General features: G+C 40.2%; 1 protein-coding gene across 9 annotated transcripts in view; it reads left to right on the forward strand.

The window, feature by feature from the left end:
* The window catches only part of CUX1 (cut like homeobox 1), a 389,353-nt gene that overhangs the window by 306,756 nt on the left and 63,946 nt on the right, over window positions 1-18,651 (forward strand). For 4 of the 9 annotated variants that reach the window (XM_038375270.2, XM_038375268.2, XM_043499686.1 and 1 more), the window contains 3 exons: window positions 6,810-7,112; window positions 12,519-12,707; window positions 18,062-18,326. The exons of 2 other annotated variants lie outside the window; for them this stretch is intronic. In XM_038375270.2, the coding sequence (XP_038231198.1) occupies window positions 6,810-7,112; window positions 12,519-12,707; window positions 18,062-18,326 (757 nt within the window). Of the gene's footprint in view, window positions 1-6,809; window positions 7,113-8,951; window positions 9,015-12,518; window positions 12,708-18,061; window positions 18,327-18,651 lie in introns of all 9 variants that reach the window. 3 more of the 9 variants (XM_038375267.2, XM_043499684.1, XM_043499683.1) reach the window with 1 other exon arrangement.

Consider the following 18,651-nt stretch of genomic DNA (forward strand, 5'->3'; position numbering starts at 1 on the left):
TTTCAGATGCTGGAAAACTGAATGCATAACTCAGTGGGAGTATTGCAGTTGACATCACTTGGAAATGGATAAGGCCCTACAGATACATCAGCGAGAGTAGGCCCAATATACTCTGGTTTTTAATCTTTAAAATGAAATATTGTACAAACTAATAATTAGACAGGAAAAACTAGGAGCTAATCCAGTCTCAATATGAGCCACTTCGATCTTGAGCAACCTATCCAAATCTGTTTATTGCCCATCAACTCATCTGTGGGTAAGAACAGGCTCTCAGATATCAAATGCTCTTCTGGGAGGTGGTGAGAGAATCCTTTGTTGATGTTTATCTGTCTTCCTCTTCTGTAATAATTTGCCATAGAAAAAATAACCAGATTATTGTATCCTCGCACTGCTACATGCCCTATGTTTATTGTTCTGATATTCATTTATAAGTAACTCGAATATGACTTGTTTGGTATGGACCTGAAGCCTGAGCTATGGACATTATGAAAAGTGGTGCATCAAGCCAATCACCAGCTAAATAATGTTTGGGTTATTGTCAGAATGTCACAGAGTACCCTGTCATTTTGTTTCAGCAACTTGTCCTTCCAAATGCACAGTTCGCCTTATGGCATGCCAGCAGTAAAAATGTCACTTACAATAATTACTTTTTGGTGAAAATGCTTGCTGACTACCTACCTTCAAGCTGTTTTTTACACAGTGGGGAGATAATAAGAAATGACTTTATCCTGACTGCTCAAATGAACACTAAATGGAATTTAGGTTATTACTGTATATAGAGGGATGTGTGCTGAAATTTAAATAGTGGATTGGATAAACTGCAGAGATTTGTCTCTGAAAATTATAGTGGATCTGCTTTTTCAATCCACTTCTGCCTAAAATTTAAGGCAGCTGTTGTCTGCCTGCTGCCTTCAGAATATAATATTTTTCTTAGAGGCCTGTTAGAGGTCCCTGAATATCTTTTATGTTTCAGAGGGTCTTTCCCCAACATCTCTATGTTCTGTACCTTGTTCCCCATCAGTCTTGTGGCAGTAACACACATTCAACCGTTTATTCACTCCATTATTGTTGAGCTAATATAGGACTGAGTACTTCTTTCTGGAAGTCAAATGTGCCACAGAAAAAGTCTCGACACAGTAAATTTTTAATTTGCTCTGAGAACTCAGATGAATTTGGTCCAGATCGCTCTTGTCCTACCAAAAGGCTTTGGATTACACTGTCTTGGCAAAAGGACAAAAGGGAAGAAAACCACTTGCTGCCATGCCTGTAGAAATGAGAGCGTAGCTTCCTGGGATCCATAGTTCTCAAAAGAAATATAAACAGTTCTGCCTAAGAAACCATGCTGTAGACATCCTACCAGGATATGTCACCTTCTAGAATGTTGTGCTTCTGTGATTGACAAGGTTGCATCCATCACGTGGTATTTTAACACTGCACTATCATCCATTTACCTCTTTTGGAGGGGATACTTCCATGCCTAGTGTCTAGATCGTGTTCAAGTCCATGCTGTTCTAAAGAGTTTGTAACTAGTCAAGTCAATCACTACCTGCAAGCCTCTGAACACTGGTATCTGTGTTGTTCTAACTTAGTTCAGTTTCTCTCCAGGATGAACCTCCTGCTGGCTATCTTCTGTAGATCTGGGCAGTGTTACTGCACAGATAGGACAGTTGAGGAGGTGCTGCTGTAAAAGCTACTTGCAGTTGAAAGAATCAAAATAAGATACATCACAAATCTGATAGATTATCCCATCCATCCTCTTGCAATTGTAGGATGTAATCCCCCGCATAGTCCACATGAAGAAAAAGGGAAATCTTCATTGGACATTATATCTCTCTGTGTGTGTGCCCAGTGCAGATCCACCTGACACTCAGTTCCTTCCACTAAATCAGAATCCATTGTAATACTCTGAAACTGTGGGGAAGGATAATGTGATTCGACATTGCAATCATCTTTACTAGCTGTGGTGGTTCTTTGTAAGTGGCTGTTGTTTTCATTTCCAAGCATTGCCCCTGTCATTCCCCACTTTAGGTGATGAACAAGCAGACTCAATCCTTGACCAAACAGGGACTCTCAACTAAAAAGATATTGCAGAAATGTTCTTTCAAATGCCGCATCTGACCTAAGAATTAGACCCATAGAGTAATACTATATAAAGGTATGACATTTCAGAGATGTGCAGTCGTGGCTGTCTTGGATCTGGTGGAATGCACTCCAACACATTAGTACCAAAATCATCACTCAATCATAGCAGGAATTTATACATCGTCTAATTCATTTAGACAAGTGGTTTTCAAACTTTTCTTCATGTGCAGACCCTTAACAAATTTCAGATGGAGGTGCGAAATTTGGAAATCTTAGACATAGTCTGTGGACCCCTGGTTGAAAACTACTGAATTAGACAATCTGAGTGGCAATTGATTACTCCCTAGTATTATTTTCATTAGTTTCCAGCAATCTAGACGTTTTGCAAAATGACTTATTTCTGTATGGATAGCAACAAAGTGCCCTCTTCACTTTGAAGAAGCCTAGTCTTCCTTGGTTATGAATGGGCTTTGGGGGAAAAACTTATTGTCGATTTTTTTTTTTTAATATGGAAATCAGAGACTCACTTTGACAAGACTTTAGAACATGGGTATAATGCTACCATTTCCTTATAGAACACTGCTGTGGTAATATCTATCCAAGCTGATAAAATCACCACCAGGGATGATTTTTCAACAAGGGGGAGGCCAGGCATATGCTGGCAGTGGCTTTTAAATGATTGTTCCACCAACTTTTGCAGTATCACATTCAAATTCCAGAAGATAGTGACTCCCACACTGGAGGAAATATATTAAATAAGCTTTTCAGAACTGTTACCATCTTAGGATGGGAGAATGTGGTGGAGTTTTGTACAGAAAAATGGTAGAATGACTTTACCTAGGGTCAGAAAATCCAGCAGAAGAACAGAAAAATCCATTACTAGGTCCAGTAGAATGTACAACCAAAAGTGACGAACAAAAGCAAGAGCTCTGAGCGGTGCTTCAGAGTCTGTGGCGTTTTATAGAACTTTGGTGATGAGAAAAAGTGGAAGGAATGCACAGAGGAGATTGGATTGAAAAATACCCACTTTTAAACTGCTTGTGGCTTCATCCACTGCAATAGGGAATGTACAACCACAGAACATAAATCTGTGGTTCATGTAATAATGAGGAGGTTGATGTATTGTTCTCAGCCAGCTTTGCAATGTGCTCAACCAGAGTCAAGTCGTGTTCTCTCAGTTCAGAGTGGAATGCAATTTTGCAGTTTTTTTCCTTAAATCACAGGAATTAAATATAAATATCAGCATTAAGATTGAGCAATCAAACTATCACTGGTCAGGAAATTCCAAAATATAGGTATTTTTCTGCAGCATTAACACAACCATATTGGATAGCTTTCAGTTTTTTGTTATAAAAATAATATAATTCACATTTAAGAAAGAAAACAAAAATAGAAAGCAGATGGGTAATGTTGACTTATTTTAATTCATTCCTTTATTTAGCTTTATTTTGTTCTTGTCCCACATTCCTGGTTGCAGTAGAAACCTTAACTTTTGGAATTTCCTAACTTATGAACAGTTTATATGCAAGGAGAATAGTGGGACCCCTCCCAAGCTTTGTTCACAAGCCACACTCCAGCCGCATCAGATTCGACCCAGATTAACTGTTCAGAGCATTGTAATGTGATCATTTCTCTCTCTTCTTGGCTGTTTTGATCAGCTGTGAGGTGGTTAACAATGTCGACATCTCAACTGTCATCTGTAGGCTTCAGTGATGAAGAGGGTCTGATCACACTTCTCAAATGATTCCGGTTGTCTGCACATTCAGCCGACATCACTTCACTATTATATTCAATTCACATTTGAAAGCAGCCATATAAGGATAGATAATTTTGTGGGGGTGAATGTGCGGGATTATGTAAAACCTTATATTCTACAGAACAAGAAGGCAGGCTTCTTGGAAACATAGTGCTCAGCTGACCATAAGTCCTGGAACTAGGTGTGCTGACGTACCCCTGGCTAGGAATGGTTTCCATCATATGCAGGGTTTACAGTTTGGTTCAATGGCTCTCAGCGCCCCCACTTTACAAATAGTTCCAGCACCCCTGCAACTGACACAACCCTGCACAGTCAGACTCCAGCTTTAGATTTCTCATCTTTAATGTTGCACTAACACTAGTTTTTTGCATTTCTATATATAATTATATTAGTTATGATTCTTCTATCCCTTTTAAATATTACATCTTTCACACCCGGTATATCTGAGAGCTTTACAAAATAAATATATATGCCATGTACCTGATCCTTGAACCTTTCGTTATTTTTCTCATCATATAGTGTAATGATGATCTTAGAAGGGGTGTGCATACAAAAGTTATTTCTGTTTTAGATATTATAAAAATCCTTCCCAAGACTAGAAACAAGAGAGATCCCTACAAACCACACAACAGCCCCCTTGAATTTCAGCCAGATGCTATGGCTAAAGTCAAGGTAGCAGTGTTTGCAAACATTCCATGTTGAAATATCTGCCCTCAAAATAGTGGTCTTAGTGGAAGAGAGAATATCATGGAAGCTCTTTCTAACTAACAATACTGCATAGATGCCCTTTAAATAACATGCATAACCTCTTTTTGGTATAATAAAGCTTTTATCTGGACTGATTAAGGTGCCATAGTCATTAACTGGGGGCCCTGGGCTTTGCCACTTGAATGATGTGATCACCCCAACTCATGACAATAAAATCTGTTACCCCGCTACCAGTAGTATGGTCCCTCTTTCTAAACATATATATATATAACACTTGCACATACATGTTTTATTATACAAACTTAATCAATTTGATCACTCATATTTCAGTAGTATTTTTCACTCAAATCTGGGATGTGAGAAGCAGATGATGTATCAAAGAAACATTATTTTACTATATTGTTTTCATTAGCCCTTTGCAACTGCTATTTTTTTTTTGAATTCTTAATCTGCTATTTCTCAGATGTCCCTGAATTTTGTTTTTTTCCTGCCAGGGAGTCAAGAGACATGGGCACTCACAAATTATATCATAAAACACATGAAATGACTGCATATTAGGAGGTCAACAATTGTTAAATTAGATTTTTTCCCTTTCTTTTGTTAGCAACTTCTACTTTAAAATCCTTTTTAAAAACAAAATAGTTTTCTACATAGAGTAACAAAGAACACCTGCTTTGTGATTTCATTTTCATGAGGAATTAATTTTTAGCTTCTCAAAAATGTCTGATTTTGAAAATGCTTTTAAATTAAGGGAAATTCACAAGAATGAATGTAGAGTGTATTTTGTTTATCTATGGGGTGTGTGTGTGTGTGTGTGTGTGTGTGTGTGTGTGTGTGTGTGTGTGTGTGTGTGTGTGTGTGTATAATACATAGTTTGAAATCACAATACACTGAGTGCTCCTAGAATAGACCTGTTGTTTTCCTTTGTATTGCATTCCAAAATCAGATTCAGATATTCTTACCTTTTTGAGTAAATAAAAAGGTTGGTTGCTCTTAAAAACAAAATTGCAGGAGGCTGTTGATATGGTGTTTGTTTGTTTGTTTGTTTGTTTGTTTTAAATGTAACTACTCCACTCTGTCTGCAACATACCACATTTTAGTGATAGGAGAGAGATGTGTTGTTTTACCTTTGATGTCTACAGTAACAGGCTGAAAAAATAGACACTGGTGAATGCTTTTGTTTAGTCCTCTGTGAGGTGTTTTGGTTTTGGTTTTTACTGTACTGTATATTTGTGGTTTGCAGTGCATGTATGTAGAATTGCATAGGAAATTTGCAGCTGCTCTAGTTATTTGGTAAGATTTGTTTAAGCTGGCACAAGGAACAAAATTAGAAGGAACTTGAAGCATTGCTGTGCAGTTTATTAGTCAGGCAGCCATAATTTTGACCTTGATGTGGGTTAAAGGACACAGACCTGAGAAGAAATCTGTTTATCATGTAGGGAATTCATGCCATCCCTGACAGTGTACAGTGAACAAGATGGATGATCTGCCAGATTGGTCCCTCGCATGGTTGAATCGGGGCATATTTACAGTACAATTCCTTTGCTGTTCCTGATACAAAAATAATATTTGGGTTTTATATTCTATTGTATGATGACTTGGGGGTGACCAGAGAGAAGAAATAAAATTTGTAGGATTCTTATTGCCTTAAAGATGTATATAGAACTTGCTTTCCTTTTATGTCTCTCTCTTTTGCATCTTTCATAAACTATTTATTTAAAAAATTCAATTACTTTGGTTGAGAGAGCAGTTTCTGTGAATGTGTCGGGAAGACTTCCCTAAATACAGTATGGTAAAAGCTTTTATTGCCTTGAATACCTCCATTTTATTTTGATTGCATTCAAACACCATGTTTACCTATGAAGTATATTCCTCTATAATAATTGACACATCAAAATATTTTATAAGAAAATGACAGAGAAAACAATACCTAGAAATGTTATAGCCAAGTGAGTTTCTTGCAGCCCTCCACAGTATTGAACCTTAATTAATTAGTTTTATTTTTCTGTTGCACTTATGTATCTTGTCTCTCTGAGAAAACAGAGATTAATCAAATAGTAAAATTACAAAATAGCATAATTTTAAAATGAAACCTTTCAGTACCTTAGCCCTTAAAAACAGCATTTTAGGGCTTTGCTGTACTTTTTGCATACCTGGGCATTTGTTAAAATATGTAGAATATAAATGAGAAGGAAGGTAGTTGTAATGCTTTGATTGCAAGATAATTATGCTATAGTCAGTTTTTCTCCTTTTTTAATTACAGAAAGCACTCCAAAGACCTCTGCCAGTTGCAGTCCTGCTCCTGAGTCTCCTATGAGTTCCAGTGAATCAGTGAAGAGTCTGACTGAATTGGTACAGCAACCCTGTCCTGCTATAGAGACGAGTAAAGATGGCAAACCTCAAGAATCAAGTGAGCCACCTGTTTCTGAATCCCTGTCGACAACACCTTTGCCTCTCTCGGGCCATTCAGCACTGAGCATTCAAGAACTGGTTGCTGTCTCTCCTGAATTGGACACATATGGCATTACGAAGAGGGTTAAAGAGGTGTTAACAGACAACAACCTTGGTAAGTTGCTTTGTTCTAATGTCTTTGTTTTATTTCATTAAAGTATTAATGCTTTTTTTTAAGTAATGTGTCTCTAGAAAGAACGTTAAAGGGACTGTATCAAACTGTTTAGGCCTAAAATGTAATCTGTTTTGAAATTGTTCTAATCCGATAAAAAATATCCTCCAGATTTTAAATACCTACTTCTAAACAAAAAATCATAACTCTGTCACTCTTCTACATCATGTACATGTAAAACTGGCCCACTAAGCAGAATACCATCCCCAGTTCCCTGTCCACAGTCATCTGAGTCCTTTTGGCTCTTCAAACATCAACATTTCTATGCTGTTCAGTTCTCCACTTGAGAAGTTGTACTTCACCTCCAGCTTCTGGTTTCCCCCTACATGTAGAGATGGTAACCAGGGGCCCTAGAGTTTTGCAAATAGGTGAGGGAAAGGGTTGGAAGAGGAGGAGCATCACAGGCAGATGGGAGTTAAGGAGGGATGTCCTGGATGTGGTAGAGGTGGAGAGGGAGAATCCAGACACAAGAGGGTAGTATGTGGAAGTGGATGGGGCCATTTAATTGTTACCTCACATAGGGCCCACAAAAGCTAATGCTGCCCATTGTCTGCTGAGCAGTTTTCTGGTTCAGGATGGAGTTATCAGATGGATGCACTGCTGATGTGTTTGATCATATACAGTGCTGTCAAGGGAAATGTGATGCGTTGGCTAAGGTACAGAAAAGGGAGCCAAAGAGATCTGGGTTCTACTCCCAACTCTGTCACTGGCTTAATCTGTGACCCCTGTATGTCAGTAACTCCTCCTATGTGTCTGTTTAATACTTTCTTTCCTTACAAGGTATTGAGAGATTTAATGCATTTATGTTTGTGAAGCACTTTGAAATTCTTGGATGGAAGGCAGTAGAGAAGGGCAGAGTATTGTAGCACCACTCGAACACAAATGTTACTGTTGATTATGTCACTTAATGCAGCCAGCATCTACCATGAGGCAATAATGCTTTGTATAAGTGTATGGAGGCTGCTCATTTCAAACCGAAAAGTGTAGTTGGGGATCTAGATATTGAAGCCTCTCTTGGAGTTGAAGTTTAGAGAAAATTATTGTGAGTTTAAAAAGAGATAGATGAGGAGGTCACTCCTTCCCTGTACTCATCCCTTTTTCAATCCCAGGATCAACCTTTCTCTAGGAACTTAAACAGTTCAGACTGTCTCATTTATTATAACCACTTATAAGCATTATTATACCCAGCTTCTGCTAAGTCTACTGTATTTTAGAAAACAGGATTATATGACCCTTTTTCAGTCAGTTGCAGAATAACAGGGGCTGCCATCTTAAACTAAAGTAAGACCCCTTTTTTTTTTTTAAGTGTCACTCACGTTCATTTAAAAAAAAATTCTAGGCAAATCCTCTACAAAAAGTCATACATGAAAGCAAGTCCCATTAAACTTGAGGGACCTTCTCATGTGCTTATGTTGTATGGTCAGACCCAGAGTGCTTATTCTATGGAGCTAAAAGCAAAGGAGGACTTGTGGCACCTTAGAGACTAACAACTTTATTTAGTCTCTAAGGTGCCACAAGTCTTCCTTTTCTTTTTGCGGATACAGACTAACATGGCTGCTACTCTGAAACCTGTCTCTGTGGAGCTACTCACAGTAGTAAACTCTACCCATGGTTGTAAGGGTTTGTAGGATCAGGCCCTTCGTTTTTTGTTCAGAATGCTATTGGGTACTGTTCCTTCTCTGGTGTTTCAGAGAGAGTTTGAAAAGTATTTTTGTTTACATTTATTTTGATGCCATTTTTACTTAGTCTTTTTTTTTTCCCATGATTTTTGTTTTCCTACAGTGTGGCTGACAAGCCTAAAAAGCAGCAGAAGAGCCAGGAAATGTGCCCCAAACTCTGCATTAGGTGTGGAACAAGTTTAAATGTCTCCTTTTGCCCTCAGTGTGCTGAAGTGCCAGATTTACTCAGTGCTGAGGCTTCTGTTTTAGGCCACAGGGCCACATGAACCTGTCTCAGCCAATTCCTAGTGGCTCAGTAGTTCAAAAACCATTAGCCACTAAAGAGGGCATTAGAGTGAAACTGGTTTGGGTCACATGACTCATTAAATTAGATTGTATTTGGAAGGTCTTCCCTCATAGGCCTTCTTGGATTCAGACACTAGTAACAATTCTAGCAGCCAATACTAGCACTGCCGGCAGTGAGATGTTTGTAGCACAATAAGGATTTTCCCATTGAGGCAGCACATCACATTGTCACAGAGGGGAGAAAATGTAACAAAAAGCCCTAAATTTGGGGGGGTTGCAGAAAGTGCCAAAATACCATAAAGAATTTTCCATTTTCCAATTTCACAACAAAGGTAGGTCACTAGATACAAAACCTAACTCTTGTGGCTACCAAATGGCAGTAAAGATGGGGCAAATTAAATGGCATGGGTTTTGCAAATTCTCTGAAATCTATATTTAAAAAAAAATACAACTCCTCAATTGCTGTTTAAGTATATGGCGTGTGATACACTTGCTCCCTACCGGTAGTGATTTATAATCTAATTCCCATTAGCTTGAAAGTCTTTCAAACCAGGTATTTGATCCCTTATGGTTGTACTTAGGGAAATAGAATAAATACAGCGGAATAAAAACATTTCAGTTTTGCCTTTTGTCATCTACGTAACATTGATGTGATATTTGCAGTATCCCCTAACTTTTCATACTTCATATTGGACATACTTAAAGATTGCTGGGCATACTAAGGGAATGTTGTTTAGTTACAAAGACAATTGAAAAGATTTTAAGAGTTTTAAAGATAAATAGATGAGGGTTCATTTCAAAAGATCCCCACTCTGTACCAGGGTACAGATATACTCTGGAATGCAGATGAACCAAAACTGGCATTTAGTCAGATTTTTTAGAATTTCAGGTAATCAGAGTTTATCTGTCTATGAATAGGTACAAAATGAAAAATGAATGTCTTTTAAAACAATGTAGTTGAGAATCACTTCTTCTTTTACTTGCCAAAATATGAGTTTAGGGTTCTGTATTTCCCCAGTAAGAACCAAGAAGAGGGACACTTAGGTAATATTGGGCTCCACACAAAGTAATGCGCACACACAGGCCATGTCCAGCTTACTCCATGTTGGGTTCTCCCTCCCCAGCTTGGGGTTGCCAACTTTCTAATCACACAAAACCGAATACACCTGCCCGGCCCCTTTACTGCAGCCCTGCTCACTCCATCCTCCGACCCACACGCACTTTCACTGGGCTGGGTCATGGGGTTGGGGTGCAGGAGGGGTATGAGCTCTGGGCTGGGGATGCAGGCTCTGGGGAGGCCCAAGGGTTTGGGGTGCAGGAGAGGGCTCTGGGTTGGGGCCGAGGGGTTCGGGGTGCAGGAGGGGGGTGTGTACTCTGGCTGGGGTGTGGGCTCTGGGCTGGCAGAGGTTTGGGATGCTGAGTGGGGGGCTCCAGCTGTGGATGTGGGCTCCGGGGTGCGGCCAGGGATGAGGGGTTTGGGATGCACGAGGGGGCTCCAGGCTGGGGCCAAGGGGTTTGGAATGTCGGAGGGTGTGTGCGCTCTGGATGGTGTGTGGGCTCTGGTGTGGGGCTGGGGATGAAGAGTTTGGGGTACAGGAGGGGGCTCCGGGCTGGGACAGGGGATTGGAGTGGGGTGAGGGCTCTGGGATGGGGCCAAGGATGAAGGGTTTGGGGTGCATGAGGGGGCTCCAGGCTGGGGCAGGAGGTTGGGATGTTGGAGAGGGTGCAAGGTCCCAGTGGCCTCTAAGTGCATGGGTGGCCAAGCAGCTCTGCGTGGTGCACACTGCCTTTGCACCCGCAGGCGCCGCCCCCTGCAGCTCCATTGGTCATAGTTCCTGGCCAATGGGAGCTGTGGAGCCAGCGCTGGGGGCCTAGGGCAGCATGTGGAGCCTCCCAGTCTCTGGCCCACCCAGCACCTATGGGTTGCAGGGATCTGGCGGGTGCTTCTGGGGGCAACGCAGAGGTAGGGCAGTTAAGGAGCCTGCCTTAGCCCCGGGCCCCTGCTGCACTGCTAACTGCACTTTTAAGGGCTGACCAGAGCCGCCAGTGTCCATTTTCGACCGGGCAAATACCACACGCCTGGCAACCTTACCCAGTTCTATATACCCATGACCACACCCTTCTCTGGCTGCCTCTTATTACAGCTCCCTCAAGCTTCTGTTGAATCTTTGCCCATCTGCCCCTTCATTTGGATGCCTCAGGAGTTCCCACCACAACCTCTTCTTCCCCCAAATAAATCAGGAAACTAAAAAAGGGAGCCAGTGAGAAATTTTCCAAGTGCTTAGCTCCTATAGGCCCAAGACCTACCACTGGCTAACATCCCTTATATCTAGAGCAAGTGAAGGAAAATACTCTGTTGGGGGGCAGACACAGGACTCTGAGACCAAGTCTTAGCAGGTAAAAAGCTTTTCAGATTACCTTTACAATATACAGTAGTTAAAATACTATCAGAAATCAGGATTTGACTCAGATGACTGCAGGCTTCTCTTTTGTAGCAAAAGCTATTGCATATCAGGACAGTTTTGCTCAAGAAAAGCATTCAGTGAAGGTTGTTAGAAAATGAACTGTATGGCCTGGTTTCGAGTGCTGTGGACGTTTTCTGTAGTTACTGCAAAGTTAAATCTTAAGCATATAAATGGAACAATAACTACATGTATATACAAAATACATACAAATTGCTACCATGCTAGAGCATAGCATTTGAAACACGGCTTAAATACAGAATTCTTGAGAGCAAGTACTACATAAAAGTTACAAACATACATGTTTGTTACATTTTGTAAACTGTGCCTACCTGCAATTGCTAAAGCACATTTACAATAGTAGTAAAAACAATATAAAATGGAAAGTATTTGCATGTGTCTGTGAAGACACTAGCATGAACGTTGCTGAACAGGAGAGGTGTACAGTATTAGCATTTGTTTCACTGATTGCATTGTCTGTATTATCTTAATGGGAGGAACCTTCCCGCATAAAACCTAAGTAGCTGTAGTAGTCTGGCTGGAGTTGACTGCTTAGTTAAAAGCTTGATTTACTTTTTAAAATCTTATTACTTTTTACTTTTGCACATTATGTCCATTATAAGGTCCTGATCCCAAAAGGTGTTGAGCTCCCCTGCTTGCCAGAACTAAACAAAACCTAATTAATTTCCAACTTTAATGGGGGAAGAGCTATTATTCTTCCTTTTGTTTCTGTTGGGTTTTCAGGCAAGTCTGAAGTAAGAATAATTGACAGTGATTATATATACCAGAGCTCTGCTACTCCCTCGAAGAATTTGGTCCCCTTCCACCTTCCAGCCTTTCTTTTGCATTGTTTTCTTCTGTCTTTTTAGTTTAGTTTTGCCTCTTAGCTGAATGAATACCTTTCAGTTTTGATTTCTTATTAGGTCAGCGTTTGTTTGGGGAGACAATCCTAGGGCTAACGCAAGGCTCAGTCTCAGACCTTCTGGCTCGCCCAAAGCCCTGGCACAAATTGAGTTTGAAGGGACGGGAGCCCTTTGTCCGCATGCAGCTGTGGCTAAATGATCCCAACAATGTGGAGAAATTGATGGATATGAAGCGAATGGAGAAAAAAGGTAATTTGCAGCAGATTGCTGATGCATATTTTTTTATTATTTCAAATGGGACTTTTTTTAAATTATCCATGAGTATTATATAGATCATATTGATCCAGCATTATTGAAGGGTATGGAAAGGGCTTCACAACATCTTTCTGTTTGCCAGTCTTGATGCTAGCTTTGCTTTTTTTATACATCTCCAGGAAAAAAAAAAAACCCTCCCTGAATGCCCAGTGTCAGGAAGCCATTGCTAGATTCACTGTAGAATTAATTACTACTACCCTAATGCATCAGTGATAACTTGCCTTACCAAATGAGAAACGTGAGAATGGGAACTGGCTCAGGATATTCATTACTAGGACCAACCAGTCGCAGACGTTGGGATGGAGGGAGTAAGCAGTGATTCCTGAGGGAACTTCTTGCTGGTCTAACACTGGAGATCACTAGGAGGAAAGATAAATGTAGTGATTTTAAATGATTCTATGAGATGCATTTGTATCATTTAATTTAGTATGCTTTGTGTTTCTGGTTTTGTTCAAATGAACTCCCCTCATCTGCTTAGATCAAAAACATTTATGTATTAGGCCTCTAAATAGTTATCTACAATTTTATTGTGGAACATGTCCTGTGAATTTCAGATCCTTCTCTTTATATTGAATCCATTGCTGAGAAATAGCAATTACAAAAATAGCCATTTTTTAGTATAAAAACGACGAGGAGTCTGGTGGCACCTTAAAGACTAACATTTATTTGAGCATAAAAAACTCCCAAAAGCTTATACCCAAATAAATCTGTTAGTCTTTAAAGTGCCACCAGACTCCTTGTCATTTTTGTGGATACAGACTAACACAGCTACCCCTTTGATACTTGACACCTTTTAGTATGATCACATAATTCTACAACACAGAAGCTTCGGACGCTGACTTCTAGCAGCAGTTAGTTGAGTGCAGAATTGTGTACATTCCAGCTAGTTATCCTGGATGATGATAGTGCACCTCTGCATTAAAGCGCTACTGTTGACTGATTTCACAATAACACTAACATGTCATGAAGAATTTTTGTGGTTATACTGAAAATTGCAGTTAAGGGGGCTTACAGAAGAGCTTGTAGTCTTCTGTTTAAAGTGAATAAGAGAAACAAATCTCTGCTACAGGAGCTTCTGGTAGAACCACAATGCAATATCTCCTCAGAAATTGCATGAGGTCTTCCACTGGGAGCAGAATCCTCTCAGGTTTCCCACTTAGCACTGTAAACTAAAGGGAGCTGAGATGGCTTCTGCTGCATTAGAAACAGAGCAAAAATAAATGGGCCAAATAACTAGATTTTTAACATTCCTAAGAGATTATCCTATACAATGTTGAATAAAACAAAATAAAAAATAATGAAAAAGTAACACTGACAGCCTCCTTCGGAAACAAGTTTCTAAACCGTATTTTTATCGAAGTCCCACGCAATACATATTCTGTGGGAAGGAACCTGTGCCTGAGTAAAGATACGGGTGTAAATTGTTTGAGGGCCTCAGCGGAGCTCCTGAACTATGTAAGTGCTGTCCTGGTAGCAGAGCACTGGGAGTGAGCTTGCTCCAGAGTTCTCTCTTACAGCTAAGTGTCCTGTTGTTCAACCATTTCTGTTGCCCTGGAACCATGTCAACAATGTACCTTTCCATTCAGGTAATGTCAGTGAAAGAACATTGCAGTGGTTTCTCTTGCCAGTGAAACATTACTACCAATTATTCCTCTGCCACATTTTATCAGAGGAATAAATTGACAGTTATGCTCCTCTCACCTTTACCATCTCTCGCCCTCTCCTCCCCACCCCCATCAGCTTGAAACTTATGCTATGAAAGCCCTATATAAACAGGTCAACAGATTTCTACCATATGTTAAATCAACATTAAATTAAGTTAAATTAAATTAAATTAAATTAAATCTTTTAGGAGGGGTCTTCAGACCTACCAAGATCAGACTCCTTCCCCCCACTTCCCTTACTCTGAATAATTAGCTTCTATGGCATATGGCACCCCATTGTGGATGCTGCTGGAAACACTGCACTCCCCAATGAATAGTGCTGAAGCCTCCTGACAGGAGAAATGTTAATTCTCTATATTTCCTCATCATTTCATTTGTAATAAGCTTGTTCAGTACCAGGTAGGATAAGAATTCTATTTAAAAAGGGCTCTGTTTTACCCCAGTCAGCAGGCCCTAGTGCTGTTGGGTGGTGGGTGTGCCATTTCCAGCCGAGTGCATGCTGGGGAGACTCGCCAAGGGAACATGGCAATGCTGGGTCTACAACAACAGCAGTGAAAAAGGGGGTAAAATCCTCGAACAGAACAGGGCCCAACACCAAGGATCCAGGTCCAAACCTTCCCAAGGACTGGATTTAGGAAGTGAGTTTGATCATTATGAAGTAGTGGTTAATGGAAAAGTTCAAAACTGTATCCAAAACCAAATTCCTTCAAAACTCAGGGATGTTTTTTTGTAACTTGCCTTTTATTTGAGTCTCTCTTTATTTGAAAATGTGCTGAAATCGCCCCTGATCTTGTGTATATTCAAAAATTGTTTAAAATAATATTTGCAAGACATTTTTAAACCATCTAGAGTGCTTCATACAGAGCACATAGCTAGTAATCTGGTTCAGCACACTGACAGATGCCATAATATATGACCTTGAACCAGTGGAGCGATGGTCTGATAACCTGTTCTGGATGAAAAAATTTCAACTGGTGGATGTTGTGGTTTTTTTTGCAGTCGGGCTCCCTGTAAGTTGTCATTGTTTCTTTATTCCAGTCTCATGAAAGATACAGGCATTAGCAGTTGTTGCTTCATAGTGACAGCACTGAGAGTTTGGGCAGGTCTGCACTTGGATGGAACATCTTCCAGGAAAGTCTAGTTCTCCAGGAAGTGGTGCTCATCCTCTTGAGTTTGGCCTGAGCTCTTGTCCCAGAATGAAGATTGAAAACTCTGTGTTGCTGGAGGTGCCATCTTTTGGCTGTGAGATAAGAGATTCTGACCACGCATTAAAGATCTTTTTGCATAAGAGGAGGGTGTTAAGCCCAGTGACCTGACCAAATTCTGGCAGCTTCAGTTGGATATAGCACAAATTTTTTACATTTTTAATTAGATGTGCTGTTGTCCTTCATGTTGTCTCCTAAATTACTGGGTAGTGTTGCAATGCTCTAATGAGCAGATACCATTCTTCACCCTTGTTTTGGCCGTTACAGTGGTGAATGAAGGGAGCTCTGTGTCTAGTTTGTGTATCAGTAGAAGTTTGTAAAACACTTTAATCTCAAAAGACTCCAAAGACCTTTTATAAATGTAAGATATCATTTTCGTCATATTAATTGCCAGCATTACAAGTAGTAGCATTTAGCTGCACCTCAGGGGCTGCAGAGGTAGGACCCCATATGTTGTTTATCACTAACTGCTTCCCATTTTCCCCCCTGGTTGAAACATCCTATATATCTTTGGTTGATTGGAATAACCTTTAAAAATAACTTTCTTATATAAACAATGTGGGCGAGGGAGACCATATCTTTTATTGGATCAACTTCTGTTGGTGAGGGAGACAAGCTTTTGAGCCACTCTCAGGTCTCGAAGAAGAGCTTTGTATCGCTTGAAATCTTGTCTCTCTGACCAACCGAAGTTGGTCTGGTAAAAGATATTACCTCACCCATCTTGTCTCTCCAATATCCTAGGACTGACATGGCTACAACTACATTGCATATAACTTTCTTAAATGGGTGCAGGAGTATATATGACACAGCAGAGTGATGGATGATGAGATTCTTACATTCTGTTCCATACCAGTGATCCAACAGGCAAGATATCATATTCAGGAAAAATAAAATGCAGGCAGTTCAGGTACCCAGGAAGGTTAAACAGTATGTTCAAAATTCACTTGGACACTCCTGTGACAGTGTGTAACACTCCCACTAGATCCACCACCAATGTAGATGGTGAAATAACAAAGCAGAGCTGGACGCTAAAGGCCCAGGCAGTCCTGCAGAGGAAAAGAAGGGTACTCTATTAAAGTAGCTCCCTGGTACTATAAGGAGGGTGAGCTCTATACCCAGAAAATTTGAGTTGTAGCTCAAGGTGGCCTGTTTCTGTTCATGTAAAAGTCTTCTGTATTTTTTTTTATCATCATCTATGCATCCTATTCCTGAAGATAAAACCTATGGAAAAGAAATTCATTTCATGAAAGACTTAGTTGGTGGCTCAGGTGACCTACTTCACTAGCTTCCAAATCTCTATGGCATGAGTCTGTGCTCCAAACAATTTTTATATATAAATATAATTTAAAAGATATTTATCAGGCCACTGCAACATTGTATTGATCAAGTTAATCTGGAAGTGCTTTTTTCTCACTGCCAGGGAGTGGCCTCTTGACAATGCTCTTGCATGACCCTGATCCTATCTCCCTCCACCCAGTGTAAGTCAATCAAGACAATGACATCATTAGCCAAATCTCTTTTTTCAATGAACTTAACAGGATGGTTCATCACCACCACCCCCCTCACCCCATGAGGAGGAAGGAGCCTAATGGAGTTGCTCAGATTCCCATCACTGACCTAACTGAGCCACCTGCACACAGCAGCAGTACCCATCAAATTGTATTGTAAAAGAATCTTGCTTAAAGGAAGGGGCTGTAGGTTGTTTTTCTTTTTTATAACTTGTTTCCAGTGTATGCATCTAAGACGAGATCTGTAGGAATAAGCAACAAACCTCTGAACTGTTCCTTAGGGCTGAGGCAAAATTGTCAGGATTCCACTGGTTCCAAGTGCCATCTTGTGTTGGAACATGGTTGTGATTTCAGCTTATATCAGCTACTGTAGTTTAAATGTAATTTAAATGGAAGCTTTAAATACCAAGAAGCACAGAACGTTTTAGTTGCAACACAGCATAAGTGTCCTAACGGAATGTATATGTTAAAACGTCATACTCATAAAATACTCAGACTTTTGTTGAGTAACATTAGAACTATGCGCCACACTTAATTTCTTGTGGCACCTTAGAGACTAACAAATTTGTTAGTCTCTAAGGTGCCACAAGTACTCCTTTTCTTTTTGTGAATACAGACTAACACGGCTGCTACTCTGAAACTTAATTTCTTATGTTCATTATTTGCCTCACATATTCACCAATGGGGTGGGAAACTTAGAAAGGTTTACAGTCAATTTGTGCTCTCTTCCCTGCCACCTCTACCTTCTCTTGCAGTCTCTTTTGGATTCATTTCCTGCTTCTTCCTGCTCTGTCCTCCCAGCATGCACACCCTCCCACCCCCCAAGCTCACAATTTGGGAACTTTGCATTTACTCTGCAGTTCTTATACTTGGTGACTTTATATTTACATGGTTCTGTATTTCTCTTTCAGCCTACATGAAGCGACGGCACAGCTCAGTTAGTGACAGTCAACCTTGTGAGCCCTCTTCAGTTGGAATAGACTATAGCCAGGGAGCCAGCCCACAGCCACAGCATCAGCTAAAGAAACCACGAGTAGTGTTGGCACCAGAAGAGAAAGAAGCTCTAAAACGAGCATATCAGCAAAAGCCATACCCATCGCCAAAAACAATTGAGGAACTCGCTACACAGCTCAACTTGAAAACCAGCACAGTGATCAACTGGTTCCACAATTACAGGTACAGTACATGTCCCACACAGCATCTCCAGTGAGCACAGTATATACTCTAGCCATAAAAGGCTGTTTATTTCTATCTGCCTTAACTAGTGCTAGGCAGTGATACAGAAGGGACTGTCTCATTAGCAAGGAGTTTATAGTAATAGTATATCAATCTTCCCTCTGTATTTTCCACCAAATGCATCCGATGAAGTAAGCTGTAGCTCACGAAAGCTTATGTTCTAATAAATTTGTTAGTCTCTAAGGTGCCACAAGTACTCCTTTTCTTTTTGCGAATACAGACTAACACGGCTGCTACTCTGAAAATAGTAATAATGATAGTGCAA

This window comes from Dermochelys coriacea, chromosome 17 (assembly GCF_009764565.3).
Source record: "Dermochelys coriacea isolate rDerCor1 chromosome 17, rDerCor1.pri.v4, whole genome shotgun sequence".
Classification (NCBI taxonomy): domain Eukaryota; kingdom Metazoa; phylum Chordata; order Testudines; family Dermochelyidae; genus Dermochelys; species Dermochelys coriacea.